This window comes from Patagioenas fasciata, chromosome 19 (assembly GCF_037038585.1).
Source record: "Patagioenas fasciata isolate bPatFas1 chromosome 19, bPatFas1.hap1, whole genome shotgun sequence".
Taxonomy (NCBI): domain Eukaryota; kingdom Metazoa; phylum Chordata; class Aves; order Columbiformes; family Columbidae; genus Patagioenas; species Patagioenas fasciata.
In genome coordinates this window covers 5,607,289-5,630,327 of record NC_092538.1, presented here as the reverse complement: position 1 = coordinate 5,630,327, position 23,039 = coordinate 5,607,289, and the positions used below count along the sequence as shown (strand labels likewise).

At 45.5% G+C, this 23,039-nt stretch overlaps 1 protein-coding gene across 7 annotated transcripts in view; it reads right to left on the bottom strand.

Moving 5' to 3' along the window:
• AUTS2 (activator of transcription and developmental regulator AUTS2) overlaps positions 1–23,039 on the bottom strand; it is a 713,568-nt gene that overhangs the window by 56,484 nt on the left and 634,045 nt on the right. For all 7 annotated transcript variants that reach the window (XM_065852903.2, XM_065852902.2, XM_065852904.2 and 4 more), the window contains one exon: positions 9,287–9,335. In XM_065852903.2, coding sequence (XP_065708975.1) covers positions 9,287–9,335 — 49 coding nt within the window. The remainder of the gene's footprint in view (positions 1–9,286; positions 9,336–23,039) is intronic.

Sequence of the window (23,039 nt, the reverse complement as noted above, 5' to 3'; positions counted from 1 at the left end):
ACACCAGCCAAAGTCTGATTTTAATACTCAATTTAACTCAGCAACACAAGCAAGAAGGAAAACAACGCCCACCACCAAACAAAAAACCCTCACAAGAACAAAACCACAACCAAACACCCAGTTACTATCACAGGACACAAGAAAATGGTGCTGTTGTTACGATGAGGTTTGCTGCGCCCAAGCAAGATCACACTGAAAGCTGCAGAAACTTCAGCTGTACCACCAACCAACAATAAAAACCAGCAAGAAAAAGTAAAATCGAGGCTTTTGCTCATCTGTTTGTAATTTTTTAAATGCTGTTTCTTTTAAGAAATGAAGTTTAAGTGCTTAGGGGACTAACGACCTAGTAAATGAACTAAGTATTAATTTGTGGCTTTATTACTCAGCAAACCTATTTTCACAAAGTCATTTTTTCTAGGGACACAGCTCACTCTGCAGCAGCTGTTTTCTATTACAAGCCACTCAAATTCCTTTGCCTCCAATTTTCGAAAGCGCCCACTAACTTGGAATATTTGGAAATGACAGCAAATGGCTGTGGCAGCCCAGCAGTGCTCTGCCTTGTCCCTCTCATCCTAGTAAATACCATCGCCTAAGCCGCAGGCTCCTCCCCACCTCCCTTGGCAGGGGCTGAGCGCTAATCCAGACACCCCCAGTCCTCCAGATCCTCCTCGTCTCTTGACCCCACAACATTTTGTCAAAACCCATAAAGGAATCGCAAAGAACGACGTGAACCCAGTGATGAGGTTCCCATAGGGAGCTGAGGAAGATGGTGGCTTAGCCCATGCTCTCAAGTCTGAGCTTGGCTTTTAAACAGCCGGGGGTGAGAGGGTAACAGGGGGCTTGGGAGGCTCCTCTGGCTGTGAACAGGACACAGGAATGAGACGGGTGAGATCAGGGCGAGCTGTGAGCTCGTCCAAACTCAGGATTTCAAGTGCCAGGGAACTCCCGCTGCAGCAAACACAGGCTCCAGCAGGCCGGCAGGGTGACAGTCTTGTGCTCTTGGCCTTGGAAATTCTTCCTCACCCCATTTTGAACACCCCTTTGTAAGCCTACGTCAAAGGCTCAGCAAGAGTTTTTTTAGAGCAGTGCATTTTGGATAAGTATAGAAGGAAGCCCCCCTCCCATCTCCTGCCTTACTCTCCTAACATATACAAGTCAAGGCCAGGAAGAGCTCTAAAAGGCACTTAAATCGGTTTATCTGCTCTTCTGTTTGCCACTTTTTAAGTATACATTTACACTGGCTTTTTTAAACAGCTTGCTGAACGCTGTGCAAGGCCCTTCCAGACACACACACTCTCGCTACTTGAAGCATTTCTCAGCACGCTCCTGGCAGCCCTGCTACTCGCGCCTAGCTTGGAAAACAGTTTATGTTACACCAAACAACTGCATGCGTGGAACGACACCAGGGCAAGTTCGTGATGGCGGGGTGAAGCCCTGTCAGTGCCAATGATGGGGGGAGCCCCTCTGCCCCCTCCCCTGCACTGGAGTTTTCACTTTGGGCAATTCCGCTGCAAAATAATCCCTCCTTTCTCGCTGAGTTTGGATTTCTGGTGGGAAATCACACAGGTCACAGAGCCCAAGCAAAGCCCACGGCAGCAGCAAGAGACCAGGGACCTGCTGGGGACAGGGACTGGGGACAGGAGCCCCCCCTTAGTCACAGAGGAACACTGGGGACAGGAAGGAAAGGAAATATAAGTGATGCCCAGGTGGCTGAAAGTCTCAAGGGTGTCAGGATTTACTCCTGTGGCGCTCATCCAGCAAAGCACTTCAGTAAACGCTCGGTGTTAACAAGTGTTTAAAGTCAGTCAAGCAATAAAGCACATTACTGAGCTGAAGCCTCAAGGAGGATAAATTAGGGTCTGTTTATTCTGCTGCAAGAGACTGGAACTGCCCTCTTACAAACCTCTCTGGATCTCCAGAACCAGCGGCGTCCCTGCGTGACACGGCCATGCCTTCTCTTTTGGATAATCTGCACCGAGCCATAAGAAAGGTAAAAATTCCCCAGGCTGAACTATTGCTCTTCACAAGGTCTTTTTTTGTCACTGGAATGAACGTGGTAGCTCTCACGTGGAAGCTCAGTTTCAGTTTTTCTGCCTGCTCAGACAAGTATTATTGCACTCAAGTTACACGCTGGAGCGTTTCTTCACATGTTGTGCTTTTCTAGAGAAAAGAAAAAAGCTGAGACTTGGGAAAGCAAAAGCAAGATCTGCCTGTGGTTCTCCGCTCCGATTCCTGCACTTTGGACAACAATGACTAATTCAAATAACTTCATGGGCTTTTGTGGGCGGTGTGCATGATAAAATAATATCTCACTTTGTGGGATCAGTTTATGCAGAGAAACATTTAAGATATGTCAGCGCGGTGATGAAGGCAAAAGGCATTCTTGTTTGGGGGACAGCTGAGAACTGGAAGAAAAAAAGCCTCTTTGCTTCAGTTTTTAAACAGCTATGAAGACTATTAAAAAAACCCACAACACAATTCACATAGATGTGCCTGTGAAACTCCTACTGACATCCAGAGTGTCAAGACTGTAGGATGTGAGATACTTTGGAGTGCGGTTTTTTTTCTTTAAATTAACAGTAGCTGGTTGTGAGACAGCCTGAGCAAAGGGGGTTGAGTTGTGCCAAGTGAGAAGACATCAGATCCCATAGAAAAAGGGACTCTGGAGGTGAACGGGCAGGTTAGTGCAACAGCTGGGTACTTGGGAAGCCCGGGCACCCCGCGTACGCACCGAGCACTTTCTGCACAGCTCTGCGCTCTTCAAAAGACCTTAAAAGAGGGGTCTGCAACACACCTTGCGTGGTGGCTAAAAATCAGCCGCTTCATTCAGAAGGTAAAACTAATTTATGGCCCATTCCTACTCTTTTCTCCTGAGCCACACAAGCACTGTAAGTGCACTGGTGTTCACACAGGTCTTGGTTTAACTTGTGCGTTAAACCTACTCGCAGGAGCAGCTTTGCTAAGGTCACAGTTCTGCTGGGGTAAAGCTCACACTGGCTGGTGTAAACCTGATATAAACGGTCTTCGCCTCTCTGCTGAAAATGACATTGCTGTGCTCTTCCAATCGAAATGAAATGTATTTGATAAGATAACAAACGCCTGGCAAAGCACATTTAAGTTATGTAAGGGGAAGAAGAGGAGGGGAAAAATCTTGTACAAACAGCAAAACAATACAGCTTTATCTAATCTCTCCAACTTATTGCTGCTTGTCTCTGTGTGTGTTTTACTGACAAAATAAAATAAATTGAATCAGCTCACACACGATAACATGCTCTTTCCTACCTCATACTAATTGCTTGGCTAATTGATGTTTGTTGAACTTTCTCCATTTCATTGAGTGATTAGGTACAAAGCTAACAGTTGACATCTGTAGGCGCTTAACTGGTGTCTGTAATTACTGTTAATGTTAAATAATTGTTAGTTAATTGGAGTGGTAACTGACTGAATGGAATCCAGATTGTGAAGCAAAAAGAGACCTAGTTAAATAAACATACATTTTCAGAGAAAACAACATTTTATCACAAGGGAGAGACTAACGGCAGGCCAGATACGGCAGGTCTGCAGGACGCTCCGGTTCTGAAACCTCATTCCAGACCCCAGCGTGGACTCCAGTGACTGCAGGTATGTCACGTCAAGATCTTTGTCATCAAAACACTCCTATCTCTGGCCAATTTTTCCACCTTATTCTGAACCGATTCCCACGACGTGTTATTTAACCGCCCAGTGCTGATAAAAGCTTGTTTTGAGAAAATCAAATATAGGTTAATCTATTAAACAAATGCTCTCTCCAGAACAGATACAATTATGTGTGAGTAAATATTGCCATTTTGCTCACTGAGACTGGAACAATTTGACTTTGCTAAAAGCAACAGCCTTAAATGAAGTCTTGGGGAACGCGATCACCAACTGGCACCAAAGGGTACTCGATACCAGCCCAAATGGGCAAGGATGCCCAGAACCTTCAACTGCCTCCTGCTATTTTGCTCAGGAAAAGCCAGTGCCTAAGGTGTTTGTGCCATGCTGGCTGGTTTATGGTTTTGTTTTGAAATATCAACTTCAAAATTATCAGCAAAGCCTTGGGAGACTCCTATTTTGTAATGTTGTGTTAGGATTTAAGAATCTGAAAGGTTCTGGAAGAGGCAACCTTTGACTTTCACCTGCCCCTCTGGGAACGCTGGGTCCATCGCGTTATCCAGCAACCTCCTCCTGCAGCCGGGGTATCTCCCAGCACCAGCAACCCCCGACTGCTGCATCCCAGCCAAAAACCAGCAGCACGTAAAGAAGGAAGGGACATGGAAAGCGTGCAGATGGGGAGGAGTGGTTGGTGCTCAGGAGATGCAGCCATAAGGGGATGTTACGGGATAAATGCCTTGCTCAGATAAAGCCTTCACGACACAGAAATAACTGCCTTGCTCTTTTGTGTATCGGAACAAAGGACCATCTCAAGGCATAGATCGACTTCTTTGTCTGCCTGACTTGGAAGTTTGAGTGAAGTGATGCACCAGTTCTTCTAATTTAACTCACAGGTACAAGAACCCTGGGGTCCTCAAAACCAGAGGCTTTTTCCAGTGCTCAGTCCCTCACTAATGAGACACTGAACTTGGACATGGAAAATATTGAAAAGCCATTTGAAACCCACAAAACCCAGGGAAACCAAGCGAACCAAAGCCACCAGAAAAGTCTCCACCAGAAAGGCAAGGAGACACCATTGTCAGGGCATTGCTTTGCAAGGGCGAGCCATCGTAACAAGCAGAAAAAAAAGACATCTGCAGAACTTGTTGTATGATTCAGCAGTCCCTGGGGTTTGCTGGCCAACGGGTGGGTTTCCTGCAGCGCTGGGATTGCTCCGGAGCCCTGATAGCAAGTGAGGAAGCAGCATTTTGGTGAGACAAGGTAGTGTGGAGAACAAACATATGCAGAGAGCAGCCACCCAAAAATGCTGAGAGCACACACTCAGTGAGTGAGGATGTTGGGTAGATTCCTACAGACCCTTGGGAAGGAGGCAGGCAGCAGCAGCCCATTCTCTGGCATAATGACCATGTTAATATTGCACACGTGCCATCTACATAGTAGCAGATCCACTTATATTTAACATGAGATGCTGTGGGGATGGTTTACTGAGAGCATTTCACCACGGCTGAGGATCTCCTGTGAATGGGACCAGCAGAGACGCCTTTGCCAACTTCAGCTCCCTGCTTGTTTACAGAAACAGATGTTGTAGAAGATCCTCAAGAAATGATTCACCGCAGACAGACGAGGGGAGAAACAACAACACGCCTGTTTTTCTAGGGAAGGATATTGCTGCAGAACCATCTAAAAAGCCAGGGCTTGATCTGACTGGTATTTCAGCCACCAGCAAGGACGAGTAACCCAGACGCCTTGATCTACCTCCAGCTGAGAATATAAATATTTCCCTGACAGCTGGTGGTGCCACAAAGCAGAAGAATTCATAAAGTTTACATGAACATCCTGTAAACAATTTCAACATGAAAAGCTGTAACAGCCCAATTGTGTTTCTGATCAAAGGCAAACTTCAATATACAGCACAAATGAAAACTTCATCACTTTGGGACTCATTTCTCCCTCCAGGAAAAGCTGTTTTCCAAGGGTACGTAGGAGGGAGTTCACATAAATGAAATACACAGTAGTAGGAGCTGCCTGCTCTACAGCTTCAGATGTGTCTATTTAAATTACTAAGAGATAATGGAATTTAATTATGCTGGAAAGTCATGTTACGAAAAATCATCAGCAAAGCCTGTACTTGGGCCAGGATTAATGGTGCTAAGGTTGACACTCTCCCAGGGCAAGGAAAAGTGATATACTTTCAAAGACTTACAAGACTACAAACAGTGATCTCAAACCAGCAGGACAGGAGGGGACAGACAGGCAGATGATGCGCTGTGCTCCTCTCTCATCCCTTGCCCACCTCATTTATTTATTTACACGGCAACTGCTCCTTTTACGAGTATTACTAAGGGCTCAGACCCTCAGGAGTTTTTAGGTGCTCATCTCCCAACACAGCCACCCGGATTTCCATGGGAATCAATTCCCCAGACAATTTTAAGCATTATGAGGTAAACATTCCCGCTCAAGCGACGGATCACAGAGCTCCAATTCACAACCAGGGACAACTCATTTCAGCGACAGCTACAGCGATTCCTGCCCTGGGGACCAAGCCACGTCCCTCCCGAATTCCGAGCCCTGCTACAGACCCATTGCAGGGCTGGGGACCTCCGGGAGCAGGGACAGCACAGAGGGGACACGGAACCCCACAGCCCTCTGCAACGCGGCATCGCTCGGCCATGACACCTACCCCTGCCCTGAGGGTCCCCAACATCTACGGGCCACCCCCCAAACTCACAGGACCCTTCTAGATTTAGGGATGCATCACCTCTAAGGGCGGCCAACTCCTAAATGGAAGTTGAGAGACTTCTCCTCAAGGGGTTCTACCACTTCTTCAACGGAGGCTTGAGGGGAGAATTTCACTTTGCTACAGATTTTTTAATTATTAATATTTCTGAGGAAGGGACTGTTCCACCTTATACATCCATGTTAATCCATCACACCTTAAACCTGACCTCACCGTCAGTCTTGAAGTCCACAACTAAGTGACAGAAAGGGGACAAAATGTATTTACAAGGTCTAAAACGTTTCAGGATTTCTGTTTTGTAAATACATCTGTACTTCCTGCTGTCTCAGCTATAAATAATTCTGCAAAATAAAAGTGGCAAGGAAAAAGCGAAGCCTATACGAGCCACGGACATCTGAGAGGCCTGGCTCTGCACACAGAGGGACGTACACTTGTCAGCCTGCCCAGCCTGGACCAGCCGCTTTGAAGGTTTCATGATGATTTACCCCATGCAAATCTGACCTTTCTTACAAGTGACTTTTATTGCTTTTGGCAAAAGCAGCCACGGACAACACAGAGGGGAAGAACTGGCTTGGAAGCAAACAGACTGAGTTGCAGAGAGAGAACTTGAACTTGGAACACATCAAGCTGACAGTCGCCAGCCCTCCCCAGGGCAGACACTTAGAGAAGGCAACAGCCTCCCAAGCACCGCCAGCCCCGCTGCACCTGGCTGCAAGCAATTATTGACATTATCTCCAAACAGGGGATCTTTTTTGAGGCTCTTTTCCTGATATTTAGCAGTTTGAATGCTAATCCCTTTAACAAAACTGTCCCCTATGCTTTTTCCACCCTCTTTCCTCTTAATCTCTTTCTCCCAGTGCGAAAAAAAAAGAAAAAAGAAAAAAAAAGGGAAATAAAAAAGAAAATACCAGTCAGCCTAGTTTGGCCGCACCTGGATTTGCATTGATTCTTCCCTTGTCATTCATGTTACCAACAGGAATTAGCATATGGCTTTAAGGGGAAACTCAGGAGGAGAAAAGAAAGACGCCATTTTGATGGAAATAAGGGGCAAAGGAATAATCTACCATCGACTAAAAAGCTTATTTGTGTACGGTTTCCCAAGCAAAGCTTCGAAAAGCCCATGTTGATTTTAGGCTACACAAAGAAAGCCTAATCCTTTCAAGGGAACTAAATCACCAAAGAAAAGTACCTCAGAAGAAAAGGCTCCCTGTCAAGCATGGGCATTCACAGCCAAATAGATGCCACGAATCAAGCTCGGTAAGTAAACACAAATAAGAATGTGGGAAATGTGTTTAAATTTAAAAAAAAAAAGAAGAAGGGAAAGGAAGAGGAAGAGGGGCCTACTCTGCGTCCATGGCCGGGAAGAGCCCCTCACCCTGGTTACAGGCCTGGCCAGGAATGTGGGCTCTTCCCCGGCTTCTCCTCCCCTGGCCCAGCCCCAAGAAAGGGCTGCTCAAATGCCAAAGCTTTTTACAGTGAATTAGCAAAATAAAGATGCAGTCACATGTAGTTTGGGGCCCTCGGGTCACTCCAAACACACAACTCTTCCTTTCTACTTGGCGGTGCCACCTACTCACGGCCTATGGAGGGGAAACTGTAAATGCAATTAAACATAAAGGATTTATCAGTTTACTAAGTGAGATAACCTAGTTGGACCACAGAAATATTCCATCCAGACTGTACTTCCAATACATGAAAAACAGGAATATAGATCCGCAATGCAATTAAATATAGGTATAACTCAATATGCAGCAAAAGACTTCATAAGCAACGGTGTATCAGCACAGCAATCCCAAATGTAACAGGGTCACGTACCGTCCGCAGTTCAACCACCACAGCTTCATGGAATTAAAAGACACAGAAAAAGCCCAGAATGACCCACTGCACTAACAAACCCAAATGCGGTGAGAAGCACACAGGGCAAACACTGAGCAAATCCACACCCGGTCAACATAAAAGACCTAGACTTCACACTAATCAAATCTGCCTCTCTTAATGCAAACTTAAATGTCCCCAAATAAATCAGTAAGTTGAAGTACCATGGATTTCCAGCTAGAAGCACACCCTTTTACTACGCAGCTATCATGCACTGCCATTAAGAAGCAGGGCAGTGGGGATGAAAAACAGACGTATTTTAAAGGGTTTGAATTATACCCATCGGTGCAACTCATCCCTGGAGCTGCTCCCTCGACCCTACTCACAAAAACACAAACCAAACAAAAAATAAGAATTAAAAATAAAAAAATATCCTCAAAGCCTACAGCCTTTCTAATAATGCTGCTTCAGGACCAGCTCTGCACAGCAGCTCGCTGGCACTGATTTAGGGTAAGTTTTCCCTTAATGTACTGTTATATCATTAGCCACTCTCTCTTCGGATTGCTGTTTGGAAGAAATTAATGGGATACTGAATATTTAAATGTGGCCCTCTATATCATTTATTAACTCCACAGAAAGCACACAGCACAGTAAGCCATGGTTTATGACTATTATCCTGTGAATACTAAACGTTGGCTGGTTATTACTGTCAGCAGTGCAAATTGGCTATTCATAATTCCACGTCTATCATGTAGCTGATGAGTAACAATCAAGTTAAAACATTTTGAAAACTCTTACAGTTATTTAAATGAGCTTAAATTAAAGCCATTTGTAAAATAAACTATTCCCTAATATTGTTATTTAAATTAATTCTGACCTGGCAGGCAATGCATTATTTAAAGCCTTTATTTTATATTGCTTAAGCAAAGCAATTACCAAGCATACAGAACATGTCTGAAACCGAGAGAAACATAAAAAGCACTAACAAGCTGATTGCGACATTTCTGCGAGACAAGTTACATTTCATCTCCCATTGAAATTGCCATGAAAAGAAATGTGCGGGGAAAAAAAATATGTTTGTGATGTGAATTGCAGTCTTACCTTTATTTGTAACAGCGTTGAACAGTTTTTCAGAGCTGGCATCAGATGCCTGAAAGACCAATAAAAAAAAATATGTTACATTTTCTGCAAGTGATAGATTTCAAAAGGCACGGCGGTGTATTTATACACACACATATGTATGTATATTTTAGAGAAACAAATCAGGTGACAAAACCAAGAGAGCTCATGGAAGCTGCGGCCTCGGAAGAAGTGTCCATAAGGTGGTGCTGTGTGGCTGTGCTTCACCGCCCTGCAGTGCAGATATTTATTGGGAAAGATTCTATTTAATAAAGAAAGAAGTGGGGTTTTTATTCAACATAGTAGCTGCACAGAAACTATATATTTGTACTGTAGTTATCCAATATATTCTGACATTGATTTTGCAGTGGAGAAGAGTCAGGACTGAACCAGACAGTACAGTTTTGGGAATCTGCAGAACTGCGGATTTCTTAATTAATTTTTAAAGAATTTTTGGACACCCCCTACTGTGTCAACCATTGGATTTTTGCCATCTTTAAAGCAGTGTTGATAACTTAGATAATTTTATAAATTGCTGTTACATACTCTTTGAACAAGAAAGAGCATGTTAATATTTAGTATTAGCATTTATTCCCACATAAGATTTGCCTTCGTCAAAATAACTGATTCTGGACACCACGCTCTGTATAAACCAATAACCCATTTTATTTTTCATCAGCCACCTTTATCCGTGGGAGGTTTTTCCCTCCTAATATTGTGTCAGTACCTCATGTACTCCTGCTGTTTGGACACAAGTACGCTGGTTAATCTTTCTACCTATTATTAAAAAGCCTTATTTAAGTTTCACACAAAACCAACGAGCTCACCCTTTCAGAAGCTATCATGGCAAGAAACCAGACCGGGGAAGACAACACTGCAAATGCTAATTTTACAAACATCCTGAGCCCCAAAGCAGAAAGCATTAAGTTTGTGCATCTGTGTCCAGCTGTGTTTGCGCACACACGCACACATAACACACAGCCGTACATCTAAAGCCTCAACTTACACCGCCTCCACATTCACAAAGCACAGAGCTGTGCAATTCTGAGCTGGGTCTTGGATCCAACCCCACCAAGAGAGATTTGCGAAAAGATGTCGGCAGAAATGTGCTCAGTAACAAAATATCGCAAACACGGGGAAACGCAACACTTGAGAAAGATTTCAGTCTTCTCCTAGGAGCTGTTTTCTCACTGCATTCAGGAGAAATAATTAAAAACACTATTAGGAAAGCAGGCTGTGGCGTTTTTGCTAAAAGGAAGGGATTTCTGAATTCAAAACCAGATGAAGACCATCACACGAGCAACATATATTAGATATCTCGACTGCGCTAAAAACTTAGGTGTGAAATCGCCGATAAATAAGTCAATGCAGTTCAGATTGCACATCATAGTGCAGCAATACACTGAAAGAATTTGTCTGCCCTCAAGTTGACAACATACAAGACTTCTATGATTAATTATTAAAAATAGCTTTACTCATTTGCAGAGTTCTAGACAGATTTTACTAGATTACTGTTGGCTTCTATAAAAGCTGGGCTGGTGTATTTCTTCTCAATTAAATACCTTGTAAACACTGGATTTATTACCCAATGATGGATTTATTATTCAGTGATGACTTTCTCTAAATTAATGAAAATATGTGAATAATGCACAAATTGAAGAGATCAAGAAGGACATGTGCTTTAAAGAGCAGTCCAATATTAGTCCAACAAATTAAGAGATGCTCAATGCTTTGCTAACCTTGCCAATCAGCCTGCTCTCTGATTAAAAATAATGACCTTTTCCAGTGAATTTTGGCTGTTGTTGTCTTTTTAAATGCATCTTCTCTCAGCAGTCAAAACTCCCCGAACCATTCTTTCTCTTTAGAAAGAAAATCCAATAGTAAAACCCAAACTTCTTACAGTTCCAGCTATTACTTCATTTTACTGTTTCATTTTGAAACAGCTCAGGGAAGCTGTAGCTTCCTATTCGCTTCATTTTTTCCAAACAGTAGAAAGAGGAAAGCGTTTTTGTTTTAAGAAGTTTGCTCTAATGCAAACGCAAACCAACAGACTGTTTTTAAGCTACGGTTTTTCAGGCAAAATATTTTTCTGTGCTAAGGCATAAACCGGTCGGAAACGCTGTTGTGAAATGTGGAAGTGGCACTTCTTGGACACACCGAGGTGCACAATACACCCAGCCTGAGAACAAGCTGGGGGATGATTATCAGTACAATGTGCATCTAAAAGAGGAATATTTTTATAAAGACAAAGCTTGTCCGAGTGCATCTCATTTTGCACTACTGACCACACGCTACTGAATGGAAAAGCAACTTGGGTTATCATAAAAACAACCCATTTCACCAGCTTGAGCCGTGCGATGGAACTTTAACTGCCTATTTCTTTACTTTAAAATTTGGTTTTAAATATAAAACCGTAATTAGGGTAATGCATGACCATTAACAGCAGTGAACAAAATCTCTGTCAGCAGATACTGTATCAATTTCTATTCAACTATCATTTTTCATAGTTAGGTAGTCAAATCACGCAACAACAGTAAAGGAACAAAAAGCCAAATTAATTACAAAAAGCCCAACAACTCAGCACTAGTGCAGAAGGATGAAACGCAATGCCTTAGCAGTGCTGACCTAAACCCCCTCTGTACTGACAGGAATCTCGGCAGACAACAAAGTGCCTTTATTTCCGCGATTGGTGCTCGAAGGCAATGTGCTCAAACCTTGATGTTTAAGGAACGGAGAGGAGCCTGGCTGTCCTTTTACCCGAGACAAAACTGACTCTTCACTCCCCTTTATCGTGACAAAACCGGCTCTTCGTTCCCCTTTTATCCTAATAATTTCCAGGTCTTACTTGAGCAGCTGATGAAAATACACTCTCCGTTGGATATGTTACATTTTAAGGAATCACGGGGATCCATCCCGGGTGCTCCACGTCCGAACAGCCTCGGGAGTCGGTGCGAGGAACAGAGCCGGAGCTGACTCCAAACAGTTCCCCTCCTTGCACTTCGGCCCTTTTCCTTTATAAATCCCCTTGTTACCAAGCCCAGCTTAATCCTTTTCAACACGAAATGAAACAAGTCCGCAATCCTTAGGCTTAAAAAGGAAAAAATTACCTAAAGAGTATTTTTCCCTTCTCAAGGAATGTACTGTCTTTCAAGTGGATGTATGACTAAAATATTTCCTGTCCAGACAGCGCGGCTTGACTCATTCTTGGCACGGCCCCGCCGGAGCATTCACACCAGTCCCGGCCACCGCGCACCTGCCCGCGCTCCGCGGAAGCTGCGCGGGCTCGGCCGCCCCGCTCCGCCCGTCCCGGGGTGCCCGGGCTCGGCGCCCCGAGCTCCCGCCGCCGGGGGGACCCCGAGCCGGGCCCCGCGCCCCCGCCCAGCCCCGCCGGAGGAAGCGGCTTTACCTGCTCGCCGGGGGTTGAGCGCGGCTGCCAGCCCGGGGCTCATGGCGGTGCGGGAGGTGCGTGTGTGTGCGCGGTAGCGCCGGGAAACTCCGATCCAGCGCGGCTCTCAAAGTCCCGCAGCCAAAGCCCAACTAATCCTTTCGGGAACAACTCCGAGGACCGAGCGCGCAGGCCGCCCGGCGGACATCCTTCCCGGGCAGCCGAGCCCCCCCTCCCCGCTCCCCACAAGATGGTTCCCTGGGAGGAGAGAAAAAGAGAGAGGGGTGTGCGTGTGTGCGAGCGGGCGTGGGGAGAGCGGCGGCCGCGAAGCGCTAATAAAGCAGCAGCAGGACAAAGAAAACCATGTGCGGCGGCAGCGGCGAGCCAGGGGCAGCGGCTCCGCGGCGGCAACTCCGGGTCCGGGGCGGTGCGGCCCCTCCTGCCAACGCGCCTCCCTCCGCGGGTTCCAGCTGCAGCGGGCAGCGCGTCCCTTCCTTCGGGCGGCTTTTTATTTTTTTCTTCTGCTTTTTAGGTTTTTTGAGGGGTGATTTTTTTTGTTTTTTTTTTGGTTTTTTTTTTAAAAAGTCATGCCCGTCCTCTCCGGAGACAAAGCGGGCTCCCGCCGGAGCACTGTCCCTCCCGCCGTCCAGGGCTCGCTGCAGCCGCGCTCAGGTGAATTCCATCGGGGAGAGCCAGCGGCCCGGTCCCACTTCCTCTGGCCCCGTCCAAACAACCTCGCAAGCCTGTAATCCCCAGGGGGGCGGCCGCTCCGCTCCGCGCTGCTCCACCCGGCCCGGCTGCGGGCTCGCCGGCCAGACCCCTCGCTGCCGCCCGGGCGCTCCGCACTGCGCGGCGCTCCGAGAGCCGCTTCCCACCCGGCCAACGCCGCCAGCTCCGCCCTCTCCCCGCCCGCCCCGCCCCGCCCAGCTCCGCCGAGCCCGGCTCCGCTCCGCGGGGGGGCCGGGGGAGCCTCCGCGGGAGGCGGGTTCCCCGCGCCGCGGCTCGGCCAGACCGGCGGTGCCTCGGCCCACGGCGGCGGGGCCGCTCCGCGGGGTTGGGGGGGGACCCGTTCGCGGCCGCGGAGCCGGCCCCCAGTCCCCGGAGATCGGAGTGTCAGTCGCTAAAGCTCCGCGGGAGGCGACACGACTGAAAGCATCCATTTTTTAAACTTTTTTTTAAATTCCCGACAGGGTGGCCCACACAGAGACTTCCAACTGTTGGTAAAGTTGTTGTAGCTCCTGGAGACACAGGGGTCTGGGGCCACGGCTCCTACGCTTGCAGAGACTCGCTTGATTCTAGTTCAAGCACCAAACATTACTGTCAACGGATCTCTTAGTCACTGTAGGCTTTCCTTAAGCACCGCACACCATTAGGAATAGCCACTGCAGAAAATAAATGCACAGATACATTATTATATAAATGATCATTCACTGCAGCACGGCAGCAAGAGCCAAATGGTGTCTTCTATAAACCAGACTGCTGTGAAGATGAGAGGCAGTTACGCTCATTGGCTTGGACGAGATGTTTCCTGGGAAATGGAGAGGAGCTAAGGTAGGTCTTACAGGCTCACAAGGCCATGCCCAGGGAGCGTCTTCAAGATTGGAAATCTTGAAATTGGTTTCAAATCAATAACGGGCTAATGGAATTAAACTCCAGTGGGCTCCACTCGGATTTAAGCTAAATCCTCAGAAATGGGGTTGACAAACCCTACTGGCCTTAACCCCTGCAGCAAAGCTCAGCCTGGAGGAGGTGATTCTCCAAAGGAACAGACAGAACTACCCACACCAGCCCCTAAAGAAAAGCAGAGCAGCAGCTACAGGTGCGTGGTTGGAGGCAGGAGAAGCTTCACGCACCCGAAATCCATGGGGAAAGTGAAAAGACACGCTCATGTCCTGGGCCAGCTCTGAGCTCGCCGTGGGGACAGGGCATGGAGGGTATGAAGAGTGACTGAGGTGGGCACAGGGACCTGGTGCAGCCACCCACCCACCAGGGCAGCGGCTCCAGGCCCTGCCCGCAGCAAACAGCCCAGCGGGACAGGGGTTCTGAACTGTCCACACAAGGAGTAACGCTCTGCTTAGGGAAAAACCCCCTGGGAAACCTTCCTACCAATTACTCATGTAGAACTACAGCCTTTTATGCAAATATTTCTCACTCATTCCTTATTCCATCACTGTATGACCCATTTAAGAACAGTCTTCCTCCTCAGCATTACAGCCTGGCTTTTCCAAAATTCATATTTGAGGTACAGCTGCATTGACTGCCGCGGTTTCCACTGGGACAGCCACATGACGGGAATGACAATGATAAGCAGGAGGCAAACACATCCACTACAGCCCCCAATTCAGCCCACGGCTGTGAACACTACAGTGCTTTTGCTACGTGTCTCATCAGGACAGAGAAGACTTTGGTAAAACTGTGACAAATCGTGGCCAACTTCAGATGCTGGTTACAGCAATGGAAATAAGAGCTCTTCAAAGCTGCCCACCTTAGCAGGGTCATCCCTGGATGTCTATAACACATCTGAGCATGGACTTTGGCTGTTAGAATTTCACAGGTTTCTGCATCTCCTAATAAATACATATTGCAAAAGAATCACACTGTGCTGTCAGAGAGGTGGTTTCCATCTCCTCCTCTAGAAACCCAACATAGATGGCTTCACGTCTGGTTTCTAGAATAAACAGTGGAGAGTGGCCAAGAGCCATCGCAGCCCATCAGCTATTTCATGAGCTCAGCCAAAGAAATGGATGGCTTGAGTGCACTTCTCAGTCTTCACCAAGGAAAACAAAAACAAAGGCATTAAAATGGCACAGTGTTCTCTGCACAAGAACCGGAGGAGTCGGGGGCGGCACGGACAGCGAGGCTGTACCTGGACAAAGAATTAAATGCATAACATTTAGGTGTGGCAGCTCATCTATTCTATGAGCACTTTGGTCAAGACTTTCCACATCTCAGCATGGTAAGAACAGGTCTAATTAAAGCCTAGGCTCCTCAAAAGACTTTAATTTGATAAATTTAGCCTGGATTAAACTGCAGACTTGTCTGCACTGGATTTTTCAAGCGTTAACCACACGCCACACCTGAAATCTCAGCATACACAAAATCAGAAATGCATTTACCTACCCATCTCCCTAGGGCTGTTAAGGCTTATTGGCAGGGCTGTGGGCCTCATTATGTTCATTATTCGTGCCTTAGAGATAAGTAGAGGACCTCTGTTTTCCTACTGGAACATTATACATGCACGAAATGCGTTTTATAATTCCAAATGAGAAGTTTGGAGTTTAGGAATTCACCCAAAGCCAAATTAAATCAAAGAAAAAAAACCCCCAAAAAGCAGCTCTGTCTCCTAATGATTTCAATGGCCTTTGGATCGAGCTTCCCTCTCTCTTGACAGCAACACTTTCCTGTGGTTTAGGATATGCCTGGATAGGTTTTTGAAACCTTCTGTCTCTTATCTATGTGGGACCTTGCCAGAATGTTTTCATCTGTCTGTGGTCTCTGTCAGCGTCGACATTTGTTTCTGCCACAACAACAGCCAAATGAAGTGCGCTGAACTTGGATCAAAAGTGATTTCAAGATCTCTCACTCTCTGAAAGAGGTTTTCGGATCCAAGCATTTTATGAAAATGACCTAAAGCCGCCTAGACAGCCAGCAGAGAAGCAGGCATTTGTTTCCAAGTCAGAGAGTAATTCCAAAGAAGAATTACCCATCTCTGGCACAAGGAGGAAACGAATATTGAAATTACAGCAGATTATATTGGATTAAATTATTGATGGCAAACCTCACCTCACCTGGAAGGTTCTGCAGCTTTTTCCTGGCAATGTGAAAACTGCAGGTTCCAATTCTTTGGTATTCTGTGGAAGACTGGAAACATTTATGTTTCCATTAAGTTGCTAATCTTTCCAGAAGACACAGCGGTGTCTGAGTTCGGAGCGTGATTACGATGTCTTATAAAGTCTCCCATAACACTTTGAAAACATACATAATTTTGCCCATTTCTGGAGAAGAGATGCAGACTCTTTTCCCTAAGAAAATAATTTATGGAGCTATCAGCAGAGTTTTATGACTTTGAACAGCAAGCCATGGCATAACGTCCCGCCCAGAAAGTACTTAAAACTCTAATGCTTTAAAGAGGTTCAAGAAAGGACCTGTTCTTGAGTGTGACCTAAACAACAACAAAATCACTGCTGGTTTATGCCAGAAGAAGTAGCAACAGATGTAGTAACAGTAAATGGTGGCAAGGCCGGGCTGTGGGCCTGGGTGTGCGTGCAGCATCGGCTCCTTTTAGAAGGAAACAGAAGTGCTGGGGCTATGGAACATCACTGGGTACGTTCTCAATGCAAGCACAGCTTTTCATTTGACAAAGCAGAAAACTTCCGCCAGAGCGTATTAATGACAGTGCAACTTTTTTTATTATTTTTATTTTTCTGCAGCATTTGCAAAACTAAAGCACTTTGTAATCCTTTCTTTTATGCAGAACAGATTGCAGTTTTAAGCAGAGGCCCATAAACTGCAGGTTCAAAGAAACCTGAAACTGAATTAGCATAAAAGCTGGAATTCTCATTTAGAGGAACAGCAAGGCAACTGCTCTGCAGGCAGTTTTATGATTTTGGTTTCAAATGGAAACAAAGATAAAAAGTGGGGCTCAGGGAACAATAGGGCTGCTCTCTATTCCCTATCCTTGTGGGCCTCATCCTATAAAATACTAAGTGGTTTCCACTGCTTCTGAGGACAGAATTCGGGCCAGTTTTGCACATCTGGAGGAGGTTTTGATAATTTCTGAACCCCTTTGCTGCACTATACTGCTGTCCTACAAGTATGAAGCCATTTCTCCCCGAGCCTTCTCCAAACAGCGCGAAATCTTTGGGGTGAACACCACAGTCGTCTTCCCTTCCCTCTGCCAACCGTGAAGAGTGAGAATCCACAAACTGACTATTACTTTTCAACCAGAAAATACATGCATTTTATCTCTTCTTCCGGATACCTTCCTGTGGTTTGAATTCTGAATTACTAAATATATGACGGAACATGGTTTAGCTCCTAGAGACCTCACTGGGCTCTTGAGCTGCTACCTGCGCTCCGGTGTAACAGGGACTGTTTGTAAGATCCTATCCCTTGAGTAAGAAGATACAATAGGAACTCTTCCCCATCCACTAGCACTCCTGTGAGTGCACTTCATAGCTGCACCGCTTCTCAGCTGTGGCCATTATCCTCCCCTAATTTCTGCCTGCTAGCAGGTTCTGCAACTGACGTAGTATTTCAAATTACTTTGTCTGTCAATATCTGGGTACTGAATCAACTAATGAGAGAGAAATATTTGCCATTCTCTTCTTCTCAGTCAGAAGAAGAGACTTTCTTATCGCTGAATAAAGCATCCATTATTGCGTGCCGTAATCCCATTCTGTCGTTCTGGTCATTTTTAGTCCAGAAAATGCTGAATCAGCACCATAAGCCAATCAAGTAATTTCTTTCATTTTCTAACATTCAAGCAAAATAATGAAAATCACAAGTCATTTGATGAGGAGAATATAGGACAGAAATCTCTTCTTCCAAGGATAATTTTCAAAGAGGTTTGCCAAGTAAAGCAATGCTACTGCAGAAACGTGCAGCTAATGTTGGGTCTCTTCTGCTGAAGAGATAAATTCCATTTTTGACTGTCATCTCATATTTAGATAGTACATTATGAACAATAAATCTGTACGTTTAGCCAGCTTCTAAACAGTGCAAAGACATTAACTTGGCAAAAGAATGACCATTACTTTGATGAATGAAACATTCCCCTAAAATATTCATGCACAATATGACAACATCCAATTGATAACCAAAAAAACCCCCACCCCGCTGCACATTTAAATAACCGAGATGTATATGAGAGAAACTGAATAACATACATAAGAGGAGTTATTATGGCACTGTTAGGAGAACCAACAAATGAAAAAAAAAGCTTGATAAATATTTTCCATAACAAAACACAATTGGTTTCAGTGGGATCCAGCTCTGTTTCTCATTAGTTATCCTTCACTTGTCAGACAAGTTCCATATTTCACTGAAACCCGCTGAGTATTCTTTATAGTTTGCCGGGGAAAGTGGCTATACATTTAGCACATTCCCTTTGTGCTGTGTGTTTTCACAGGTCTTTCTTTAAAACACACTATACGTGCTTTTGCTCCTTTCCCTTAGGATGGTGGGTTTCGACATCCAAGAAGAGTTTAAAAGCAGGTAACAAGTCATCACTTTTGAAGCTGCCGAGCAGCTGAAGAGGTGCAATAGCCCCAGCAGCCATTATCAGCGCCTGCCAGGGTGCCAGCGCATCGAGGGAGATGATAAAGCACTCAGCTGACACCAGAAAAATAATCATTCTCCCTCTCCTGCACCACCCCCTTTTTCACAAGGAGGCTTTTTACACTCATTAAATGCAACCTTATCTCTGAAAGACTGCAATCCTCAGCAAATGACAAGTGTGCCTAATCTCATTTTCTGACAAGCGATTCTGACAGCACCTTCCTTTTGATTTCTAAGACACGTAGCTAGACATATATTAATCTGTCAGTCATCGCCCCTAGGAAGGATGGAAAAAAAAAGGAGAGACGGAGATGAACATTTGTGAATGTGAAGGGAACAAGGCAAGAAAGGACTAAGGGTCCTTTTCTGGCTATTTTTAAGCGACGCGACCGTGCTTCTCACTGTGGCACCCAAGCAGCAGAGCCGCAGACCGACGTGTCTGCACAGGTGGACTGGCACACGTTTTACTGAAGGGATGAGTCTGGCCCAGCAGCTGCAGCCTCCGAGTCAGCTGTGGGTGTATTTTCAGGTTTTCCCTGGTGTGGAAGGCAGTTGGACTCTAATTTCACTTCTCTACGCCTCAATTTTCAGCACTGGCTATAAAAGCGTTGCATAAAATCCAAGTGTTATTGTCACCATGGTGGTTTTTTTAGTTACAGACATGGGACTTCCCAGTACTAGTACTATAAAACCTTGGGCCTTAATTCCAAATTTACAGATTATGAAGTGTTCTGCAATAATACTTCTTTTGCAGCAAGAAACGTGTTGTTGTTCCAGTCACCATAAGCCCCCCGAGGTTTGACAGCCAGCCTGGACGGAAGAAGTTAGCAGGGATGGGCAAAGACAGGCTGGGTAAAAGCATCAAATTGTTGTCAGGTCCTAAAAATTCTGTATTAATGCTCAACGTGCTCTAAACTGGAAGTGTTTAGTATGACACTGTGGCCTGGCAAGGCGCAAACAGGAGTGGTTTACCAAGACTGAGTCAAGGTGCATTTTGAGGCTGTAAAATGGAAGGAATTCCAAGACCTCCCAGCTACAATATGAGAAGATGTGTTTAAAAAATGGGAGCGTTATGGGGCCCTAACACTAAGGGGGAAATTGGTCCAACTCACATGGATTTGCCACTCAGCAAGTGCGCAAAATATGGGCGCGTTATGTGTGATGTGTGACACACGTGGCGAGCACAGGGACGCGGGCGGGAGGAGGAGGCTGGGAAGCAGCTACAAAGCTGCAAAGGGATGTAAAATAAGTGAGATTCTACAAACGGGACCCAAAGGAGGACAACCGATTAAATGAGGTGGGAGGCAGCACTCTTCATCTTACACAGACCTATTAGTTATGTTCCTCATAAACACGCCTTCTCCAACTTAGCATGTGAGTCATATTAATATTCCTACCCACCAAATGCTAAATTAGAGTAAATTATCCGGCTTTACCATCTACCATTTGCTCGCTGACCAGTTTGCACTTGCAGAGAGCCTCCCCGCGGCTCCCAGCTTGGCTCGCTTTGGTACCCTCAGCTAAGAGCTACTCACCAGCTCCTCTCCCTTCCGCTGGGTAATATTAAAGTATTGGGAGAAACTTTATTGTTCATAATGGGATAAGAAAAAAAAAATCAAATGAAAGCAAAGTACAAAGGGGCTCAAATCCAATGCTTTAAAGCGATGCCATTTTCATAGTAATACAGTCATTAAGTACTTGTTTGATGGTGCAAAAAGTAGGCCAAGATCTTTGCTAATACATTTTATTAATCAATACCTGCGCTAGAAGATGGGAACAATTAAAGTTTTCCTCCTCGCTCAGACAAAGCAGCATAAAGCTTGTGATCTACTTAAGGAGCCCGCCACTCAATGGAAAGATGAAAAGACTTCTTTAGTTTTACTTAAGAGCTGAAATGATGTTAATACTCCAAGTGTTGGGGATTTGGTTCTTAGAAAGACAGTAAATTAGCGGTGGCAGGAAAGCCGCCTGCTGTCGCCCAGTCCCCTTCCTCGCGTTTCCACACCGATGTCATCGCAACTGGAAAACTCACAAATACATTCTGGAGTTCACCGAGCCTGAAAATAACACTGGAGATACTTCCTTTGCCGTGCAGAACACTTTAATAAACAAGCCTAGCAAAACGCACATCTACTGCCGATGTGCCTTATAAGGATAAATGTAAACCTGACACTTGCATCTTTTACGTTTATGCCATCTTTTTTATTAAAAAACCCTGATTTTCTGGTTGCATCTAAGCTTCAGGATGTAAAAAAAAAAAGGCGTAGACAGACCAAGTCTCCTCCCACGCGGTAAAGCAGTGGGGGGACCAGGCAGCTCACTGTGCCGACCTGTGGCTCGGGGAAGGCCGGACTTCTCTCACAGTGAGGGGTGCTCATCAAATAAGAGAAAACTGCCACAAACCTGCCCAAAGTGCAGCTGTCCCTGGGAGACAGGGTCCTGGGAGACAGTGCTCTGTCCCTGTAGCAGGGGCCACCATCACCCAAGGGACAACACTAACCCCTTTTCCACCTCTTGGGACCTCCAAAAATGCACCTTGGCCATCATGCTGGTGGGCTACAGGCCATCGGTGCGGGCAGATCTCCACTGCGCTGCCCCACTTGGCTTTTCGGGCTCCAGAAAAAGCTCCTGTTAGAGGTCGCATGGGATGAGGTGCAGCACAAGCACATGGGAGGAGAAACTCCTTGCAACAGGCAGGACAGTGAACAGGAGACAACGGGTTTGGTTATTTCCTGCTCCTCAGGGGAGGAACATCCAATGAGACAAATGCAGGTAGAGTCAAAAACAGAACATTGCCCGGTTTCATCTGCTATTTGATCCTCTGGTGAGAGCAGAACCTCATCCAGGACCTCGCAGCCTTCTGCTATGGAACGAAAGGGTCCATCATGCAGATGTGCTGAGCATACAGCACCAGAGAAAGGACGGACACAATGTTGTGTTTAAAACAAATAGCTTTTTCGTATGATCATTAACAGAAATACAAACGCAAACGACCATTTAATTTGTATCATGAGAACTAATGAAGCTAATGTTGCAGCCAAAAGAGACAACTTCTCCTTGGTCATCATTTTGGAACCGCTGGAGGTGGATTCATGTCATATAGTTGACCCCTTGTTGTAAATTTGCAGCCTGGTTTCACTCAGCATTAAGCCTACCAGGCACCTCGCTGTTTCTAACCCACTTGTCAAAATTATGTGAGGGCCTCACTAATATTTTCTTCAAGGCTCCCAATTTTGATGTGCATCTTCACCTGGGATTGCAGAAGACTGTTCCAAATGCTGCGACAAGTCATGGTACTCCAACCAAAAGGTGGACAACAAAATAAGCTGATGGATTCTGCTCTAGTCCACCCTCCATCCCCACATCCAAATCTCTCAAAGAGTCCAGATCTAAAGTCCTCTGGAAAAACAAAATCCTTCTCACACAGGAAACAATTTTTACTAGCTCTCAAAACCCTATTTTTCTTTCATTTAAGATTCTAACAAAACCGAATTTCTTCCTCTCTCAAGCTCCCTTGATCTCCTTCACTTTCAGCTGCCACATAAAGTCAATTGGCTGCACCCCTCTGCTTGATAAAGACTTGCCAAATGTTCTGATGTATCTTTAATGAGGAGGCAGATGAGACATCGTCCAACAAGGTGCTGAACACTTTGACCCTAAGCTAGCAAAGCACTTAAATATCTGTTTAACTTTAAGCAAAAAGAAGTCCTTTTGAAGCTTTCTGGCATTCAAACTTAAACGCTATTTTATAAATTTTGCAGGATTAGGGCCAGAGCCTTTGCAAGGTTGAACCACAGCTTCTGAGAAAGCAAAGACGTGAGAAATACACAGGTAGGGAGAGCCAGGACTGTGGAGGTTCAAGATTAATTATGGAAAGTCCCTCTATTATTAATTAATGTGTCAGCCATGTTCCATGCAATACTGTGTGTATTGTTACTGTGCTAGCGGGAGCAGGCAGGTTTATTTTCTGTTGTAATGTAACGTTTCATAAACGGGATGGAACACATGAGTGATCTGCAGGATGAAGCTTTGGTGTTGACTTCAAGGTAAATGTCTGAATTTCCAAGAAGA